Source organism: Eretmochelys imbricata, chromosome 10 (assembly GCF_965152235.1).
Source record: "Eretmochelys imbricata isolate rEreImb1 chromosome 10, rEreImb1.hap1, whole genome shotgun sequence".
Classification (NCBI taxonomy): domain Eukaryota; kingdom Metazoa; phylum Chordata; order Testudines; family Cheloniidae; genus Eretmochelys; species Eretmochelys imbricata.
The window spans coordinates 80673288-80691082 of record NC_135581.1 but is presented as its reverse complement, the minus strand read 5'-3'; the positions used below and the strand labels follow the sequence as shown (position 1 = coordinate 80691082).

Below are 17795 nucleotides of genomic sequence, written 5' to 3'. Positions count from 1 at the left end.
ACATAGGAATGAATGTCACAGTGGCAAGCAGCAGTAATGAACAATCTTACCTGAGGATATGGAAACCTCCCAAGAGCAAGCTGGGAAAGAAAATAATATTTGTCTAGTTATATAGATTTGCATGGTGGGCATATTTTCTTAAAGAGAGAAAAGTTCTTATCTCTCACTATTGTACAAATTGTAAAAAATATATGTGAGCAAAAATAATCCTGAGAACACAGTAAGAGCTGTATTTAGAATGGAGTTATTCACAACAATTTATGCTTCGTTTACAAACAAAATTAAGGCTTTGTTATAAAGTATGCACACTTTTCATTTTGACTTAGTCAACAAAAACATGTCTAAACCTCCAGGTACCATGTGCCATGTCCCAGTTTTCTATGAGCTCCTTAAATGAAACCATCGAGTCTCAGTAGTGAGGCAAATGACACTGAACTTTACTAATTATATCTGCAATGCATGGGTATCCACACAGCTTTCACTAAATTCCCTAAATCCTGGTTTACACACTGGGTTCAGGGTAAAATGTGGGTTGGATCAGAGGTCAGTCTCCTCCTTGGTTGTTTCAAAGTCTTTGGCCAGGAACTTTGGGGGAAGGGAGAGAGCATGGAATCCACAACATCACACACTGTATTTTCTTTAATTCTATTTTAGGTTATATACAAAATAGAGTTGACATATTGCCAAAAATTGTTTTTAAATGGTAATTAATATATTACTACAGCACCTGCTAATGCGGGTACAGAGTAAGGTCGATTATTTCCAAGATAGATTCCTATTTTGTCTCTGGTTGGTATCTCAGCCTTACAGTACTTTTGTTAAACCACACTTTTTCAAAAAGTCATTTTGGTCATTTTTAAGTGATCAGACAAGATGGGATCTGTAATAACCAGCAGCTGTTCTTCTTGTGCCACTGACTCACCATATAACCATGGGCAAGATACTAGAGCTTTTTAGTTCACACATAAAGGCCAAAACCGGCAGTCCATTGCCTCTACTCAGGCAAATACCTCATGAGGGGACAACACGAGCTGTGCCTAAGCATATCACAGGGTCTGACACAAAACAGGTATAATACAAGCATTGTTGAGAGGCTTAATTAGGTCCGTAAAACTTGAAATGCTCAGGGGAAAAAGCACTGTAGAAGCAATATTACCAATTCTGAGCAGACAAGGTCTTGAGGCATTTGTGTAAAAGGCAAATGTGACAGGCCACAAAAAAGGAAAGTGAGCTTTTTTTGTGATCGAGAGAGAGAGAAACTTTGCTGCATTTAGTTATGATCAATAATGAATTTCTACAGACACGCAAAGATAATGAGTAGGGGCCTACCAAGTTCAAGGCCATGAAAAATGCATCATGGACCGTGAAATGTGGTCTCCCCCCTTGAAATCTGTGTAATATAGGGTAAAAGTACACAAAAGACCAGATTTCATGGAGGAGACCACAGTTTCTCAAATTGGGTGTCCTGACCCAAAAGGCAGTTGCAGGGGGGTCGCAAGGTTATCTGGGGGGGGGGGGGGTCACGGTATTGCCACCCTTACTTCTGCACTGCCTTCAGAGCTGGGCAGCCGGAGAGCAGCGGCTGTTGACCGGGTGCCCACTCTGCAGGCAGCAGTGCAGAAGTAAGGGTGGCAATACCGTGCCAGGCCATCCTTCCTTCCTTCCGCGCTGCTGCTGGCAGCGGCTCTGCCTTCAGAGCTGGGCTCCCGGCCAGCAGCCGCCACTCTCCAGCTGCCCCGCTCTGAAAGCGGCGCAGAAGTAAGGGTGGCAATATCACAACCCCCTCAATAACCTTGCACACCCCCACAACTCCTTTTTGGGTCAGGACCCCTATAATTATAACACTGTGAACGTTCAGATTTAAATAGCTGAAATCATGAAATTTACAATTTTAAAAATCCTACGACCATGAAATTGACCAAAATGGACCGTGAATTTGGTAGGGCTCTAATCATGAGCTATAAAAGGGCTACTAACTATGTACAGTAACTTTTTTGTACATGTATTTATTACGTATGTTATGAGAGTTGCACATGGTAATCTCCATGTGTCATGGGAAGATTCACTCCAATCTCTTCTATAACCATATCAGTGGGAGTTTGCATAGTGATTGAGGAGGAGCTGTTATAGTTCATCATATCAGTAAGTGTTGTTTAAGCCTCCCTACTAACACTGACATGACAAGACATGGGTGGCTCAGAAAAACAGTGGGCTATTGTGTCATTCATCATTCTCAGACTCTCATTCAGATTTGGTTTTAAACCGCAAAGGAAATTACCTCTCCAAAAATTAATGCTAAGGGCTTGATTTAAAAATCACAAAAGTGAGGAAATGAAAAATTAAGACCTCCACTGAGCCCTTCATTCACCATAGGAAAAGGGATTGTAGCAACCATAATATGTATCATTCCACCCGCGCCTCACTAAAATCCCTCCTACAAACTCACTTCTGCCATGTAGCCCCCAACACTAACCCGTACTATAAACTGTGCTAACTTCACACCAGAGGTGCAATATGGCAAAGAACCCTCCACCCTGTCCTCACCACCCTCTAAAGAGAAGAGATCTAAGCTAATGTCTTCCTCTGGGTCTCTTCTGTGTCTGTCTTTCTGTAAATTCTTTGGGGTACAAAACTGTCTTAATTTTTATTTCTGGATGCAGCACTGAGCTCAATGCTGCTGCTTAACAAAATACACTCATCATCAACAGCTACAACAAGCAAAGGAAAATAAATGAGGTGAAGGCAGGAGGCTATATCTCTTTATGTCATTTCTGTCTCCCTCACGGCCTTGAGCCTTCCTGGCTGGTCAAACCTGGTGAGGCAAGGCCCATTGTGAAGAACACAAGTACCTTCTCTCCTTAGAGCTGAGTGTATCACTCAGTGACATGATTAACTGCTGCAGGCCTAAGGACTGCGTATTACAGTTGGGCTAGCATAGAAACCTGCAAGTTTTAGGCACAATGGAGTGAGTGTAAGAGAAAGGAATCCTGAATGTTCTTACTTTTGTGGGTTTAATTATTACCATTACATATTATATTAACACAAACACACAAAACTATATCATCTCATGACACAGCAGGAGGAAACTCAGGGCTGAGTTCTGTAGTCCTTACTCGGTACTTACATGGGCAAAACCCTCACTGACTTCAATCATGACTCCAAACTCTTCATTCGAGTCCCAGCTGCCAATCCCTTTCCCTAATCACTAACTCTAATGGGAGTTTTACCTACATGAGGACTGCGGGATCCGTCCCTAAATGTAGCAGAATAATTGTGGAACTAATTTTCTGTCAAACAAATAAAAAGAGGTAAAGGAGCTTTGAAAAGACATGAGTACATGAAGAATCAGTTCTTCAGAGGCTATAATCAATTAACAAAACAAAACAAAAAACCCTAAACAAAACAGATTTCCTCAGGTAAAGAACTTCACTGACAACTGCAAAACAATATAACAACAAAGCAGAATGTGACAATCCTGCACCTCCTAGAACCATTATTGTGTTGATCTAGTCAGAGGGCTTTTCCCCCCCTAAGATTGTCAAGGTATTATAAATTAAGAAACTTACCAAAGAGTATGTAATCTTCCCTGAAATAGCCTGCAGATATGTCACTGTACTAAATGTGTTTCAGATTTAATGAAGCTTTAATGTCCTTTTTAATTTTGCCTGTTTCTATATCACCAGGGGTCGAGCAAGGCAATCAGCACTCAAGAGGGTGGTTTGGTTTAAAACTAGGAAAAACTCATTTGCTTATGAGTTGCACTGTATTTTCTTAATTAAATTTACTGAGTAAAATGGTTTAAGTTCAGCCAACCAATGACCTCTGGATGTAAATTTAGATTTATAAACAGGGTAACAGTTAAAGTAACGGGAAAAAACAACCAAAAAAAACAAACAAATTAGAGCTATACCAATAGGAGTTTTGTACCCTTTCTCTTCTTTACTAAAGTCATTTAAACATAAGCCACATAAGCCCAGTGAAAAATGCAAAAGATACCAAGTACAGAAGCAGAGGTAATCTATCAAAAATTGTCTCCCATCCTCTACTTTCACACGAGGGAATTCAGGAAGGGTTTCATTTAAAAAAAAAAAATTCCTACTGGGTTTAAAACAAAACATTTTAAATCTGAACACTTAGGGTCAGGAAAGTGTTGAGTATTGTACATGGGCTTTGATATCATGGAGAGAGAGAGGAATGCTCAAACTCTATGGGCCTGATTCTCATTTGGAAGTATAAAGGTTCTTTAAAAAGTCAGTGTAAATTATATTGCCAGAGTGGTACAAAAGGGCTTTAGTATAAATGAGAATTAGACCTTGAAAGGATCTACCGGCCAGGAATTTGTTTTTAAACAATGCTATTCTACTGTTGTACTGTGAAACAACCACATGTTTCAGTCCCACTGCTTAATGATCTTCCACTACCCACATGCTGCTTACAAGTGTCAGAAAGCATCACATTTTATTTACATAGAAAAGTAGCATCCTAGAAAAATGTAAAATTTTAATCTTGCACTGCTATTAACCAAGGTTCTGGCCTTGCAAACTATTTAGTACTCCTGTGAGTAGTTCTTACACGAGTACTCCCATTGAGTTTCACAGAACTACTTGTGGGAACAATGGTTGCAGGATCAAGTTCTAAGTTAATAACTGATAATGTTACATATCAATAATCTCAAATGTCTAACTTATAATAGTTATAATACCTTGAGATCCTGGGATGATCAGCACCATACATGTTGTAAAATGTTTTACAATATCCAGGGGAAGATTTTCAAAAGCAGAAAAGGGTGTTATGCACTCTACTCTCATTGAAAGTCAGTAACAGTTGGATGCCTAGACCCCACAAGTGCTTTTGAAAATCTCTCCTGCCTAAGGTTTATAAAGCTTTTTTTTTCTTAAATACATAGAAAAACTGATCCAGTGAGAGCTTAAAGGACTTATCAAAGTCACCCAATAGACTCATCAGTTCTAGCGAACAAATATCTTGCTCTAACCACTACACAAAGTTGCTTCTTTCAAAAGTTAGGAATTGACACTTGATTAACAAGCTTACAAAGGGATGTGTTGCTAGTAAGAATTATTACTGTCATTGAGCAAGCGTGGAAGAACAATTTGCATCCTGTTCAGAAAGTACCAAAGAAGGAAGTTCAGAACATTTTTTTAGGACACTCAAGTTACAAAGTCTTCTACTTAGATTATTGTCTATGCTGTGCAAGTTGTTTTTAATTTACAGTTATACTGAAAAGCATGGGATGTTTTATTCTTAATTTAGACACATTCCATGTTTCTCAGCATAACTGCAAATTGAAAATAAGCACTTACAATATTGCTAGTGATCTAGCTGAAGGAGGACTTTATCGTCTGAAATGTTCTAAAATTTGTTCTTAATTACCTTGTGCACATTTTACACAATTAAATTTCCATCTAAGGATTTTGCATTTAGATTGTGCACTGCAGTTAAAGCCTCATTTTATGGAAAAGCAGCCTCCACTTCGGAACATTCAGACACAGGAAACTTTAAAAATCAGATTTAACTACTGGATTACATAAAATTCCCTAGGTGAGATTCCATTCCAAGACCAATTTATACATTCCTAGATAGATGGCTTAAAATCATCTGAATCTCTTCCAGTGAGGACCTTAATAAATATTAAATACCTCAAAAACTACTCTAAGATTTTTCTCTCTCTCTCATATCAATTTCACTGTCCTCTTATTGCACAGTAAAAAAAAAAAAAAATCCGAAGGATATAACAGCAATTTACCAGTGTTAAAGTGCTTCTGAGGTTAAACTGACAACAAAGAAGAACAGAAACACAAAGCATCTTGAAGTAGGGTTTCAATTAAATGTGCAGGATTTAGTAATGCAGGACAAAGAAAAAGAGTTACAAATTAATTTAATTTTCTGCGTACAGTTTGCAGGTGCACTCCAAAGTGTCTGGGGCTTAAGAACAAAGCCTTGAAAGGCCTCAGAGTAAGGAAAGCTTCAATTTTTAATGTATAACGCCATTAGTTGATAACTTGTGGAATCTGCGACCCCTGCGGAGGGGCATAAGTGCGAGTAACAGAGACTGATGAAGTGACATATTTGTTCATGTCTAGAACTATGAGGAAGAAGCTTATTACTAACACCATCAGCCCCAACAGAAATATGCCCTAATAACCTTTGAGACATTTCCTGGTTCAACATCTCTCTCTATAAAATATATTAAAAAGCCAAACTTAATTCACTTTAATTAAGGATAATTAGTTTCACTTTTGCTTTTTTAAAACATGAACTATAGAAAATGAATTGCAAATGAAAGATCACCTCTAAATTCCATATTTCTTCCAATCTGCAGATCCTCAGAATTATATCTGATTTTATATATAAGGTTCTGCAAAGGTGCTGATTCAGAACAGTGTTACTTCTTATCCTTCTATGTCTCATCTACAGAAATTATTGTTCTCCTTTATCCTTAAGGCTACACATACCTCAGTCCCCAATCCTGTAAACATGTGCACAACTCACATGGGTAGTCCATAGAAGTCCATGAGACCGCTCATGTGAATAAAATTACATGGGTAAAATTACTCATCTGCCAGGTGGGTGTTTTAACCATGGCAACACAGGGTCATTCCCATTCTCTCTGGTGCAAAGACTATTTAAGCATTGATCCACAGTGGAACCGTCTTTTGGCCAGAGAGACAGAAAGGGAATAACCCCATAGTCCAGTGACTAGGGCACCCACCTAGGAGATGGGAGACCCATGGTCCAGTTTTCCTGCTCCATCCACTCTTCCATTATTGATCCACAGCGCAACCGCTTCAACAAGAAAGTTTGAGGGGCCCCCACATCAGAATATCCCCTATCTCAGTGGTTAGAGCACTCTCCTGAGAGGTGGGAGACTCCTGGTTCAAATCCCTTCTCCCCCTCTGGGGGAGGAGGAACTGAACATGAGTCTCCCACACCCCTGGCAAGTGCTCTGGGCTGAAAGGTCTAAGGTAGGCAGCCAGCACCATCACGTAAGGGACCTGGTTCGGTAGGCATACTCAGAGACTGCCTACCAGAGCGGGTGCCACACACAACATAGGCAGACCCCAAGCACAATGTGGGGCTCAGATGCCAGTTAGGCATCAGTGTGCATGCTCAGACGCAGGAACACAAGCACTCAGGGAACGTTTACTCTGAAAAATGTGGGCGCCAAGGAAGTTTAGACACCTATTGGGGGAGTTTTGTGGATTGCAGTGAAACCAAAACCTGGGACTTAGGCAGCTAAACCCCAGAGGTTTAGGTCTTAAGTACCTTTGTAGATCTCACTAAGTGCTTAAGATTTTAAAATGTACTAGTCACAGGGACATAAAGCACAACTCTATACCACAGCAATTAATTAACAGCTTATAAGATATTAACAAGAATACAACACACGCTCCACTCTCATTCAAAACCTTTTGGCCCAGATTTCGAAGTCGGTTATGCTGGCACAAATCCATTGAAGTAATGGTGCTGCTCTGGATTTACATCAGCGTGAAGATCAGATTTTGGCTCACTGCATCCTCCATAGCAGACCTCCTCACTGCATCCTCCATAGTAATAACAACACAGCAAGGCAAACACAGCTGATAAATATCTCCAATATTTTGTTATTTTTAAAACTGAAGATTGGTTATCACAGCTGGTATTTCTATGAAGAGAAGGCCACATTAATATATATTTTATATATTACATATAGACACACACAGTGCTATTCCCATCTATCTATTCAGGGACCTAATTGTTTTATTTATTTCACTTCTACAAAGCTTGCCCACTGTGGCTTAGCGTTGAATGCTGAAAAACATGATACATTGAGGTCTCAACCTGGGCAAACTGTACCTAAACTTACACTTTATTGCAGCTTAGTTCACAATCTTCACCTAATATAGGGTTACATCCCAGTGCAGCAAGCGGATAAATCATCCTAGAATATTACTCTGGCTAAGTTTAGCTGTGAGTGGAGCATATGTGCTTCCAAGTCACTGAAGCAAAGGCCCATAAAATACACTAATTACTGGAAGTTATGGTCACTGAGTGATTGATAGCGCTCTGCAAGGCAACTTCCCCATTTTCAGCTATTCTGACGGGCCTCAACCGCCACAGAGCAATTATTAATTCATGACCCAACCCTCAGGCACTGATACCTTTACTTCTAATTCTGCTACTACAAAACTACTGTTATGGCTGGACACCGTCTTTCTTCATCCTGATGGCTGGGTAAAGATGATAAAAGTGGAACCTGTGTCGACTGGTGTTGTTTAGATACACTACCCAAAAACAGCATAGAAAAATAGACAATTTTTTGTTCTAGATGCCAGTTTCTAAAATGTTTTGCTTTGCACAAATCTAATAAAATATGCCTAAACAATGTATTTTGCAGAATTAAGAACAAATTTACTTTAAGTTATTATGAGGCAAATCCTGCTCATCTTACCCATAACTAGTCCCCATGACTTCATATGGACTACTTGCATGAGAAAGGCAATAAATGATCGCCTGTTGTATGAGCAAGATACCCTAATACCATTCTTTAACACAGTCGTTCTCAACCAGGGGTACGTGTACCCCTGGGGGGTACTCAGAGGTCTTCCAGGGGTACATCAACTCATCTTGATATTTGCATACTTTTACAACAGGCTACATAGATAGCACTAACGAAGACAGTACAAACTAAAATTTTATAGGCAACGATTTGTTTATACTGCTCTGTATACTATACACTGAAATGTAGGTACAATATTTATATTCCAATTAATTTATTTTATAATTATATGGTAAAAATGAGAAAGTAAGCACTTTTTCAGTAACAGTGTGCTGTGACACTTTTGTATTTTTATGTCTGATTTTGTAAGTTTTTAAGTGAGGTGAAACTTGGGGGTACACAAGACAAATCAGACTCTTGAAAGAGGTACAGTAGTCTGGAAAGATAGAGAGACACTGCTTTTAAAATAACTTGAGAAAGCTCATTTAAAAAAAAAGGAGATGTACCATTTCTTTTTGAGTTGCCTGCGTAGACAGTTCCTACTGGATGGGTGACTGCTTCTCAAAAACATCACTGCAACTATTAACAGTCAGGTCAAAAACTCAGGATCCAATTCCGCTCTCAGTTACAATGTGAAAAGAAAAAACAAAAAGTGGTATGGAAACTGAATTACCCTCTCACCCCTAGAGCTGGTCCCATTAAGTTAAGGTCCTGGCACATAGGCGAGGTAATGCTGGGAACCCTGCACTGCCAAAGACCAGGCTGTATCTCTTCTGTGGGCAAACAGAGAATTTCAGTCTCCTGGGTTTTTTTATCCAGCATTTTTCAGAAGCACTAAATTCACTTCAAAATATTTTTTTAAAACCTCCAGCTCTGTGTATATTATCATTATTATGGAGTGATTTGCAGCTACTAAAGTAACAATCCATCACATTCAAGCATTACTGGGTACTTGGGTAGTTGGTTATAGAAGTAACGGTGATCTTTATTAGTTTAAAGGGATGCAGTAAGAAAAAAAGTTAAAGCAATTTAAAACACATCATACTGTATCTACTGAAATGTGCTCAGATCCATCTAATGTGTTCAATTAATTTAACAATTACTCGCTTCCTCAATGTAAGAGTTAAGAAATAATACTCTTGTAACATGTTTATTTACTGCTGACCTGGTGTCTTCCGGTAGCAGGTTGTCTAAATGACTACAGCGATAACAGCCGGCACCGGCCTGATCCATACTCTCCAGTTTAAATCTTTATTTCTTTTTTAGAGGACTCTAATAAAACTCATTTTGGTTGTAACAATGGGTTGGGCTGCAAATTGAGAGACCAGGCCTCAGCGCAGAGGCAAATTATTCCAAAATTAAATTGAATTTGCTTTTGATAGAATTTAGAACACTGTGAATTTTCTTTAGACAGTTTGTGTACATTTCTTTTTGACACTCTGAATTTACAGGCCTGAGATAAGAAGATAAGAACAGCCACACTGGGTCAGACCAATGGTCCATCTAGCCCAGGATCCTGTCTTCCCTCAGCAGCCAATGCCAGGCATTTCAGAAGGAATGGACAAAATAGGCAATTATTTAGTGATCCATGCCCTGTGCCGCTCCCAGCTTCTGGTAGTCAGAGGCTAGCGATGCCCAGAGCATGGGGCTGCATCCCTGACCATCTTGGCTAATAGCCATCCTCCATGAACTTACCTTATCTAATTTTTTTTTAACCCAGTTGTACTTTTGGCCTTCACAACATCCACTGAAACAAGTTCTGCAGGTTGACGGTGCGTTTTGTGAAGAAATACTTCCTTTTGTTCGCTTTTAACTTGCTGCCTATTAACTTCATCAGGCGACCCCTAGTTCTTGTCTTATGTAAAAAGATAAGTAAAACTTCCCTATTCCTCCAAACCATTCATGATTTTATAGACCTCTATCATATCCCACCTTCGTGGTCAGTTTTCCAAGCTGAAAAGTCCCAGGTTAAGCCTCTTCAGTATTTTCTTTCATAATACAGAAAATGTGTAGGTAGTTTTCATAATTTTTTTTTAAACTGGATTCCATGTTCATAATGATCTGCATTATATGGATACAATGCAGAATTCCAGAAAGTTGCAGGGACAGTACATATTGTGACAAAGTTCCTTTACCTTGGTGGGTCTTGCGCTTATTGGCGGATTTGCTCGCCTCAAAAATTGACGGCAGCCCTCAGTTTGGCCGTTTTAGTGAACCCACAGTCCAGGTCAACTTCTCCTGTGTCTGACCAGGAATAGGGAGGTTTGGGAGGAACCTGGGCCTGCCCTCTACTCCGGGTTCCAGCCCAGAGCCCTGTGGAATGCAGCTGTCTAGAGTGCCTCCTGGAACAGCTGTGTGACAGCTACAACTCCCTGGGCTACTTCCCCATGGCATCCTCCCAACACCTTCTTTATCCTCACCATAGGATCTTTCTCCTGGTGTCTGATAATGCTTGTACTCCTCAATCCTCCAACAGTCCACATTCTCACTCTCAGCTCCTAGCACTTCTTGCTCCCAGCTCCTCACACGCGCACCACAAACTGAAGTGAGCTCCTTTTTAAACCCAGGTGCCCTGATTAGCCTGCCTTAATTGATTCTAGCAGCTTCTTGATTGGCTACAAGTGTTCTAATCAGCCTGTCTGTCTTAATTGTTTCCAGAAGGTTCCTGATTGTTCTGGAACCTTCCTTGTAACCTTACCCAGGGACAAGGGACCTGCTTAACCTGGGGCTAATATATCTGCCTTCTATCACTTTCCTGTAGCCATCTGGCCCGACCCTGTCACGATATTAAGATTTACATACACTCTACCCTTGAAGTAGGGCAGGAAGACATAAGCATGTAACACTTCTACTTCAAGCTCCACCCTATCACCTAACTTTTTGGTGCAATTTAGCATGTGGGTTATCTACAAATCCAGAAGTGATCAAGGCTCTGGTTATACAACGTCCATTGTCCACCTATCTCCAATGGCCTGTTAGAATAGTTGTTATGCATAAGAATGCTCTTGCTGCCTTCCCTAGGGCTACATTCACAGGATCAAGTGGTGAAGAATTCTCTGTCGTGGTCTGTGGCTTTGGAACTTGCTTCTCCTGATGGGATTATCTAAGTCTGCATTTGGGGACTTTTAGAATGTGGTTTTAATTTGTCTTAAGTGCAGGGTTTTCAGTTACGTGACTTTTGCTGTTCAATGGGCAAAGAGAACATTTATGGGTTACTAGTTTAGGGCGACAGTAAGTCCTTTAAAAATGTGTTGTAATGGGGTCCAGATACCATGGTGATGGACAGCTAAGAAATCCTGGTAATCAAGTAAATCTTAAGTGCTCTAGAAATTTGTGTCTGGATTTTGCACATTAGGATTGGCATGTGGATTTGCATGTCAATGTGTTTAAGACTCTCACAAGAAATGCAGCCCAAAGCTTCACATTGCAACACACTCTTGGGACATGTTGCAAGTGTCAGAAAAACCACTATGGTTCTAGAATCAACATAACAGAACCTGCAGTGTAACCCCAGAGGATATAAACAGCTGCCAGGAGGCTTTCAGGTCTCTTCCCCTCTCCCATTATAAAATATATATTTACTATAAAAAAAGAAGCATGAACTGTACAATAACTTAAAATTCTGTCACAAATTCTCAAAAGTCAGGACATTTCCAGTAAAGACTGCCTCTCTATCCTAAACATCTCCTGTTTGGCCCGCTATTTTGATATACCTGGTATGTAAAATCACGTATGATTCTGAGGCCCTTGCTTTACACAGGGCTGAAATGTAATTCTCATTTGCCTTTTAAGCTTGACCTTGCCATCATCATAAGTGCCTATTTTAATTAATGTTCTTGCTGCTTCTGCTCTGTGCAGCCTTTTGACACCACAGATCATTCCATGCTCCTGGATTGCTTCCAGGAGTCATGCAGACATTCACGCTTACCTCTTGTCACAATTCTGCACCTATCAAACTGCTCTCACTCAGTCTCCAGTGGCGGCTCTAATTCCACACCAAGACCCAGCTGTAAGGTATTCCACAAGCTTCAATTCTCAGTCCTCCCCTCTCTTCTACCTACTCATGATAAAATTGACCCTTGTGCAAAGGTACCACTTAGATCTTCAAAACAGGGTTGAAGTAGGATTTAAGTGGTGCTGGCCCTTTACCCAGGGATGAATTTGACTCATAATACCAGCTAAGAATCCAGCTCATAATCTCTAATGTAACCTTAACCACTTCTACATTGACAATATTCAACTGAACACACATTTCGAATTCTTTACACAGATTACTCCTTGTCAACTCCCTCGCCGTGTTCTGACTATGCACACTTGTGACTTTGTGTCAGCTTCCTACATCTCAAAGATAGAAGTGTTCCTCTTGCTCAAAAGGGAGTATCCTCAATCAGAACTTCATTCTCTTCTAGCACCTGTGCAGACTCACACCTTCTATTTGCCTCTGCTACTTAGAAGCTTGGTATTATCCTTGACCCTAAAGTCTCATCTTTCCACATTTACATCTGCAATCTCCCTGTCACCACCTCTGTGTTATTTGCCCAAGTACTGTATGCTCAAGAGTCAGTATAAAAAATCCCTCACCATTGCCTGAACGCTGCATGTTAAGTAATTTTAGTTTATTTATCTGGAAAAACATGCATGTGTGCCTGAAATATATATATGCTGCACACACATGCACTGGAGAGTTAATGCTCAATTAGGGTGTCTATGTATTGAGGTACATGCATAATTACCGAAAACACAAAATAACCTAATAATCTGCAACATCTCTTAAAACTCCATGTTAACTTGACCGCCACACACAATTACTAAGTCCCTCAAGCTCTAGTAAATACACAAATAAAAGAACACAGACACAAATTACTGTAGATGATCAAAGGAAGGTTCTATTTCACAGGATTGCAAACCATATTTTTATCATTATTACTGATGTGCAAGAGCATCTCTTTCCTGTATGGGATAACATTGATAAGCTTTGCAGGAGAAGTGATTTTTTTAAGGTGGGGCTAGAAAGAAAAAGACAGAAAGAAATGCTGCTTTCGTGAACCAAGAATGGAAGAGTGTTGAGACTGAAGGATACAAAGGAAGATGTGAAATGGGAAGCACACCTTTAGAGTATATGGAAAGTCAAATCACCCACGTTCAATTCCCAGCTCCAACTCTCACTCACTCTATAGCTTTGACAAATCATTTCACCTTTTTGTGCCTCAGTTTATTATGATAAACAATTAACACTTGTTTTTGTATATACAATATAGGCCCTAATCCACAAACTGGATCTGCTAACATGGACCGCTGTGCCTGTGTGTTGCCCCAATCAATAGGTTCTATGCTCATGAATCTGATTACAAGATCAGGATTTATAATTTTAAATTATTCGGGTCAGTGACCTAGTTATTTTACACATCTGTAAGGTGCCCAGTACACTGTTGGCATTACACAATCAAATAATGATGCTAATAAAAAGTGCCCCATCTGTAAAATAGGGTCAATAATACTTACCTACCTCGGAGGAGCATTTGGGTATTAGTTAACAGTTTGTACAGTGTCTTGTAAATATTAAGTCAAATATAAGTACTAGGTATTATATGCAGAAAAATCAAGTTTTAGAAACAAAAACCTCAGCTTCCACGTATTTCCCCTTAAACTTATTAATTACTGCATATTACGGACTAATACACTGCAAAGCACGCCTTCAAGTCTTTTTGCATTGTAACACAACTAAAAAGCATCTTAAGACAAGAGTGCTCATTATTAAAAAACAACAAAATATGTTGTTTTATTTTCAACTTTATTGATGTTTTATTTTTGTTAGGTAGCGCTAATGTTCCCTTTCAGACAGTAACCCTGTAAACTAGGCTTGGAATTGTATTAATTAGAGATTAAAAAGAGCTATTAGATCATTCAAACTATCCTTCTCCATGTGCCAGGCACAGTTCTCTGAAAAACACTGACTGCAAACTGCACTTCAATTTACCCCAAGCTGCCTGGAATACATTTTATGACTGAGTTATAAACCCCAGAAAAACAGTGTTTATAATGAAAGTGCTGAAACAGTCTTCAGTGTAGTGACAGCAACGCCACTGGTTTAAATTGAACTTGTTTTGTCAACCAAAAAGCACTGAAATAAAACTACAGCTAAAAACCTCATGAAAACGTACAAACTATTTGCTATGAAATATCTGAAAAGAGGTTTATGGATAACACCCCGAATTAATGCACCTTTTTAAAAGAAAAAAATACAAACGCCACAAAAATAGCAAATGATGTTTCCTTTCCTCTGGAAAGAGAGAGACCGATCCTGTGAGATGCTAACTGCTCTCAACCACATTTATTTCAATGGGAATTGAGGGTGGTCGGCATCTAACAAGATGGAGCTCATCAAGGTTAACTTGTTCCATTTGCCTACTCTTTAACCTTAGCCAGCAGACTTCTTGGTCAGCGCTCTTAAACTTTAAAAGTAACCAGTTTCTCATTACCCACAGCACTGTAGCAAAGAAATTTAATGTATTTTTGAGGTTTAGATTAAATAAAATTAGAAGATTGTAACAACTGAGTTGAATCATCACACATCAAACCAGATCTCGGTATCTTGGTCCAATATATTATTTCTTGTCAATCAATGTGCTCTAACTGCTAGAGTGCTGGCATAAGAGTTTGGATATTTAAAAAAAAAAGTGAGTTGAGACAATTTTAAAATCCTAGAATAAACTCTAACTGCCCTCTCTGCTTTATCAGCCGGAGCCTGGAATACTGTACCACCAATCCCCATGTCAACAGACAGTGTTACTTTAATGACAGTGACCTTGCGTGGCTCTTTGAGCTTCTTCTTCACCTTTCTTGAGACATTTTTCTAAGCCACTGTCCTTGCTCTCATCATTTAACACATCACTCAAATCATTCCAATAAAACAGCGATCATGTTGAAGAGAGGTCTCAGAGGACCAGATGACATACCAATTAACAAAGAACACAGAGCCAAATTGTTCTGTGCATCTGACACACTGAAGGAGAGAAGAGCAGTTTGAAAAGGCTTGCGGGAAAAGAGCAAATATAGACCCAAAATGTCCCCCTAATATTGGCTGATATGATATAAAAATCAGTATTACAAAGAGAAGCTGTAAATTGGCTTCTAATAATCCTTGACACAAAATCACAGGTTAAATAAAATTCAGTATCTAAGGCCTTGTCTACAATGCCACTTCACAGCGCTGAAACTTTCTCACTCAGAGGTGTGAAAAAACGCCCCCCTGAGCAATGCAAGTTTCAGAGTGGCAGTGTAGGACAGTGCACCAGCGCTCAGAACCACGCTCCCAGTGCTGGTAGCTATTCCCCTCGTAGGGGTGTGTTTTTTACAGCACTGGGAGAGCTGTGAATACACAGCCATGGTAAGGCGCTGCCACAGAAGTGCTTTAATGTTGGTAGTGAAGACATAGCGTTAGTCTACCAAGAAATTATTCAGATTTTAGAGCCTGTCGGTGCTGTTATGAGCTGGGTGAAACCTTGCTATGGGTTGACTTAAAACCCCATCGAGAACAGTTGGTGTGAGCTAACCCTTCAATTAACATAACTGGAAGCACAAGCCCCCCACGTGAACCTGCTCAGGAGCTTTTGGCGGAGTATTGTTTTGGGTAGGGGGTACGTGTGTGTGGGAACAGAAAATACACACAAACTGAGGTCAGACTGAAGGAGCAGACGAAAGCATGATGGTTGACCCTGCAAGAAACCTGGGAAAAGGTTTTGGGGTCAGGGATGAAGATTAAAAGAGTGCTCTTGGTACTGTGAGAAAAATAAGCGGTTTCCTGCTAACTGATTCCCTCTGTGTACAGAAACACAAGACTTTGTACATTCTTTGTAAATAAACTGAACTGCATCAAAGAAATACCTATCACTAATATCTACTCCCAACTGGAACACCCAGGGCCTGACACTTTGACTAGTTGCTCGGGTTGAAAAGGGGCAACCCTGGACTCTTGTCCATGGGCACACATCACTGTATATCCTTCGCACTCAGTGAATGACCTGGTAAATACACGCTATGGATGATTTACATCAGAACAGAACTGAACCAAAAGTCTACCCTGGTCAAATATGAATGCATTACAATTTCACTTTAGCCCCCCATTGACTAAACTCACTTACAGAGACTGCGGTGTGGTGACATGAATACATTTTGTATTTCTCCCAAAATTCTGAGAGCGCTCCAGTGATGTAACCATTGACAATATTGGCTTCCAACTGCAGTAAATGAATTAACAGCACTGCATCCCTTGTGACCCATTAGCGTATATCATTATTGTATATTCAGAGTTAGTTTTAATCAGTCTTGGAAAAAAGATTGACAAGATTTGAATGCAATAATTCAAGTTAAACTAGCAACCCATGATGCCCGTATTTTCAACCTGGTTAAGTTTAATCATGTATTTGGCAACCAATATATATATATTTAATGAGGTAACATATGAATGTCTTGGTTAACTTCCAGTTCTCTATGGGTCAAATTCACCCAGATACAGAGGGCCAGCACAAAGACTGTTTCCCATTTAAGCTCTTTCTTGTGCTGGACTTCAGCACAAGTCTATACACCACTGGCCATCTGTACAGGAGGGAATTTCACTCTAAATTAACATTATTTGACATCTACCAAAAGAGAATGGAATGACTGTAGGATTCAATTGTCTCTTCATTTGCATGTGAAAGAGTATACAAAGCCAGGACAAATCTTTCTGAGAAGGCCCAAGCATATCTTTGGTAGAAATTTTTTCTAGACACTTAGATGGCAAACAATGTAATCCTTTTGGAAGTATATGACAACCTGGAGGTGTTGCTGATTCCCACAGAGGCTAGGAGTTTGAGATGACAGGCGGAAAGAAAGAAGACAAAAGCAATGATATGGTGCCAATGATACAAGATAGGCAAAGAATACCAGGGATCTAACTAATGGTCTCTTGCCTTATATTACCCACAGGCCTGTGTGCCCCTTAAAAAGCATTGTATGCACACTTAAGTATGAGTATGACCTTTAGTTCGATTTTGTTAGATGATCACTCTGGGATACAAATGTAGGGTCTTCCAAACTTTTGCTTGTTTTACTCTTCCCGCATTCCTACTTAGCCTATATTAAAATGGGACACATTATTTATACTAAGGTTGCCATCACTGTTGCTCCATGGGTGAGCCATTAGAAGTTCCTTTCATATGCTGTGGTCATATTGTCATCAGATAGTTCTCCCCACAAACTACTAATATATTTTTAAATATTCTAAGGTAGTAGAAAAGCATAAAAACAGTCACACCTG

The 17795-nt window shown here is 39.7% G+C and overlaps 1 protein-coding gene across 6 annotated transcripts in view; it reads right to left on the bottom strand.

Annotated features, from left to right (window-relative positions):
- MAP2K5 (mitogen-activated protein kinase kinase 5) overlaps positions 1-17795 on the bottom strand; it is a 210527-nt gene that overhangs the window by 71193 nt on the left and 121539 nt on the right. For all 6 annotated transcript variants that reach the window (XM_077827514.1, XM_077827516.1, XM_077827517.1 and 3 more), the window contains one exon: positions 51-80. In XM_077827514.1, the coding sequence (XP_077683640.1) occupies positions 51-80 (30 nt within the window). The remainder of the gene's footprint in view (positions 1-50; positions 81-17795) is intronic.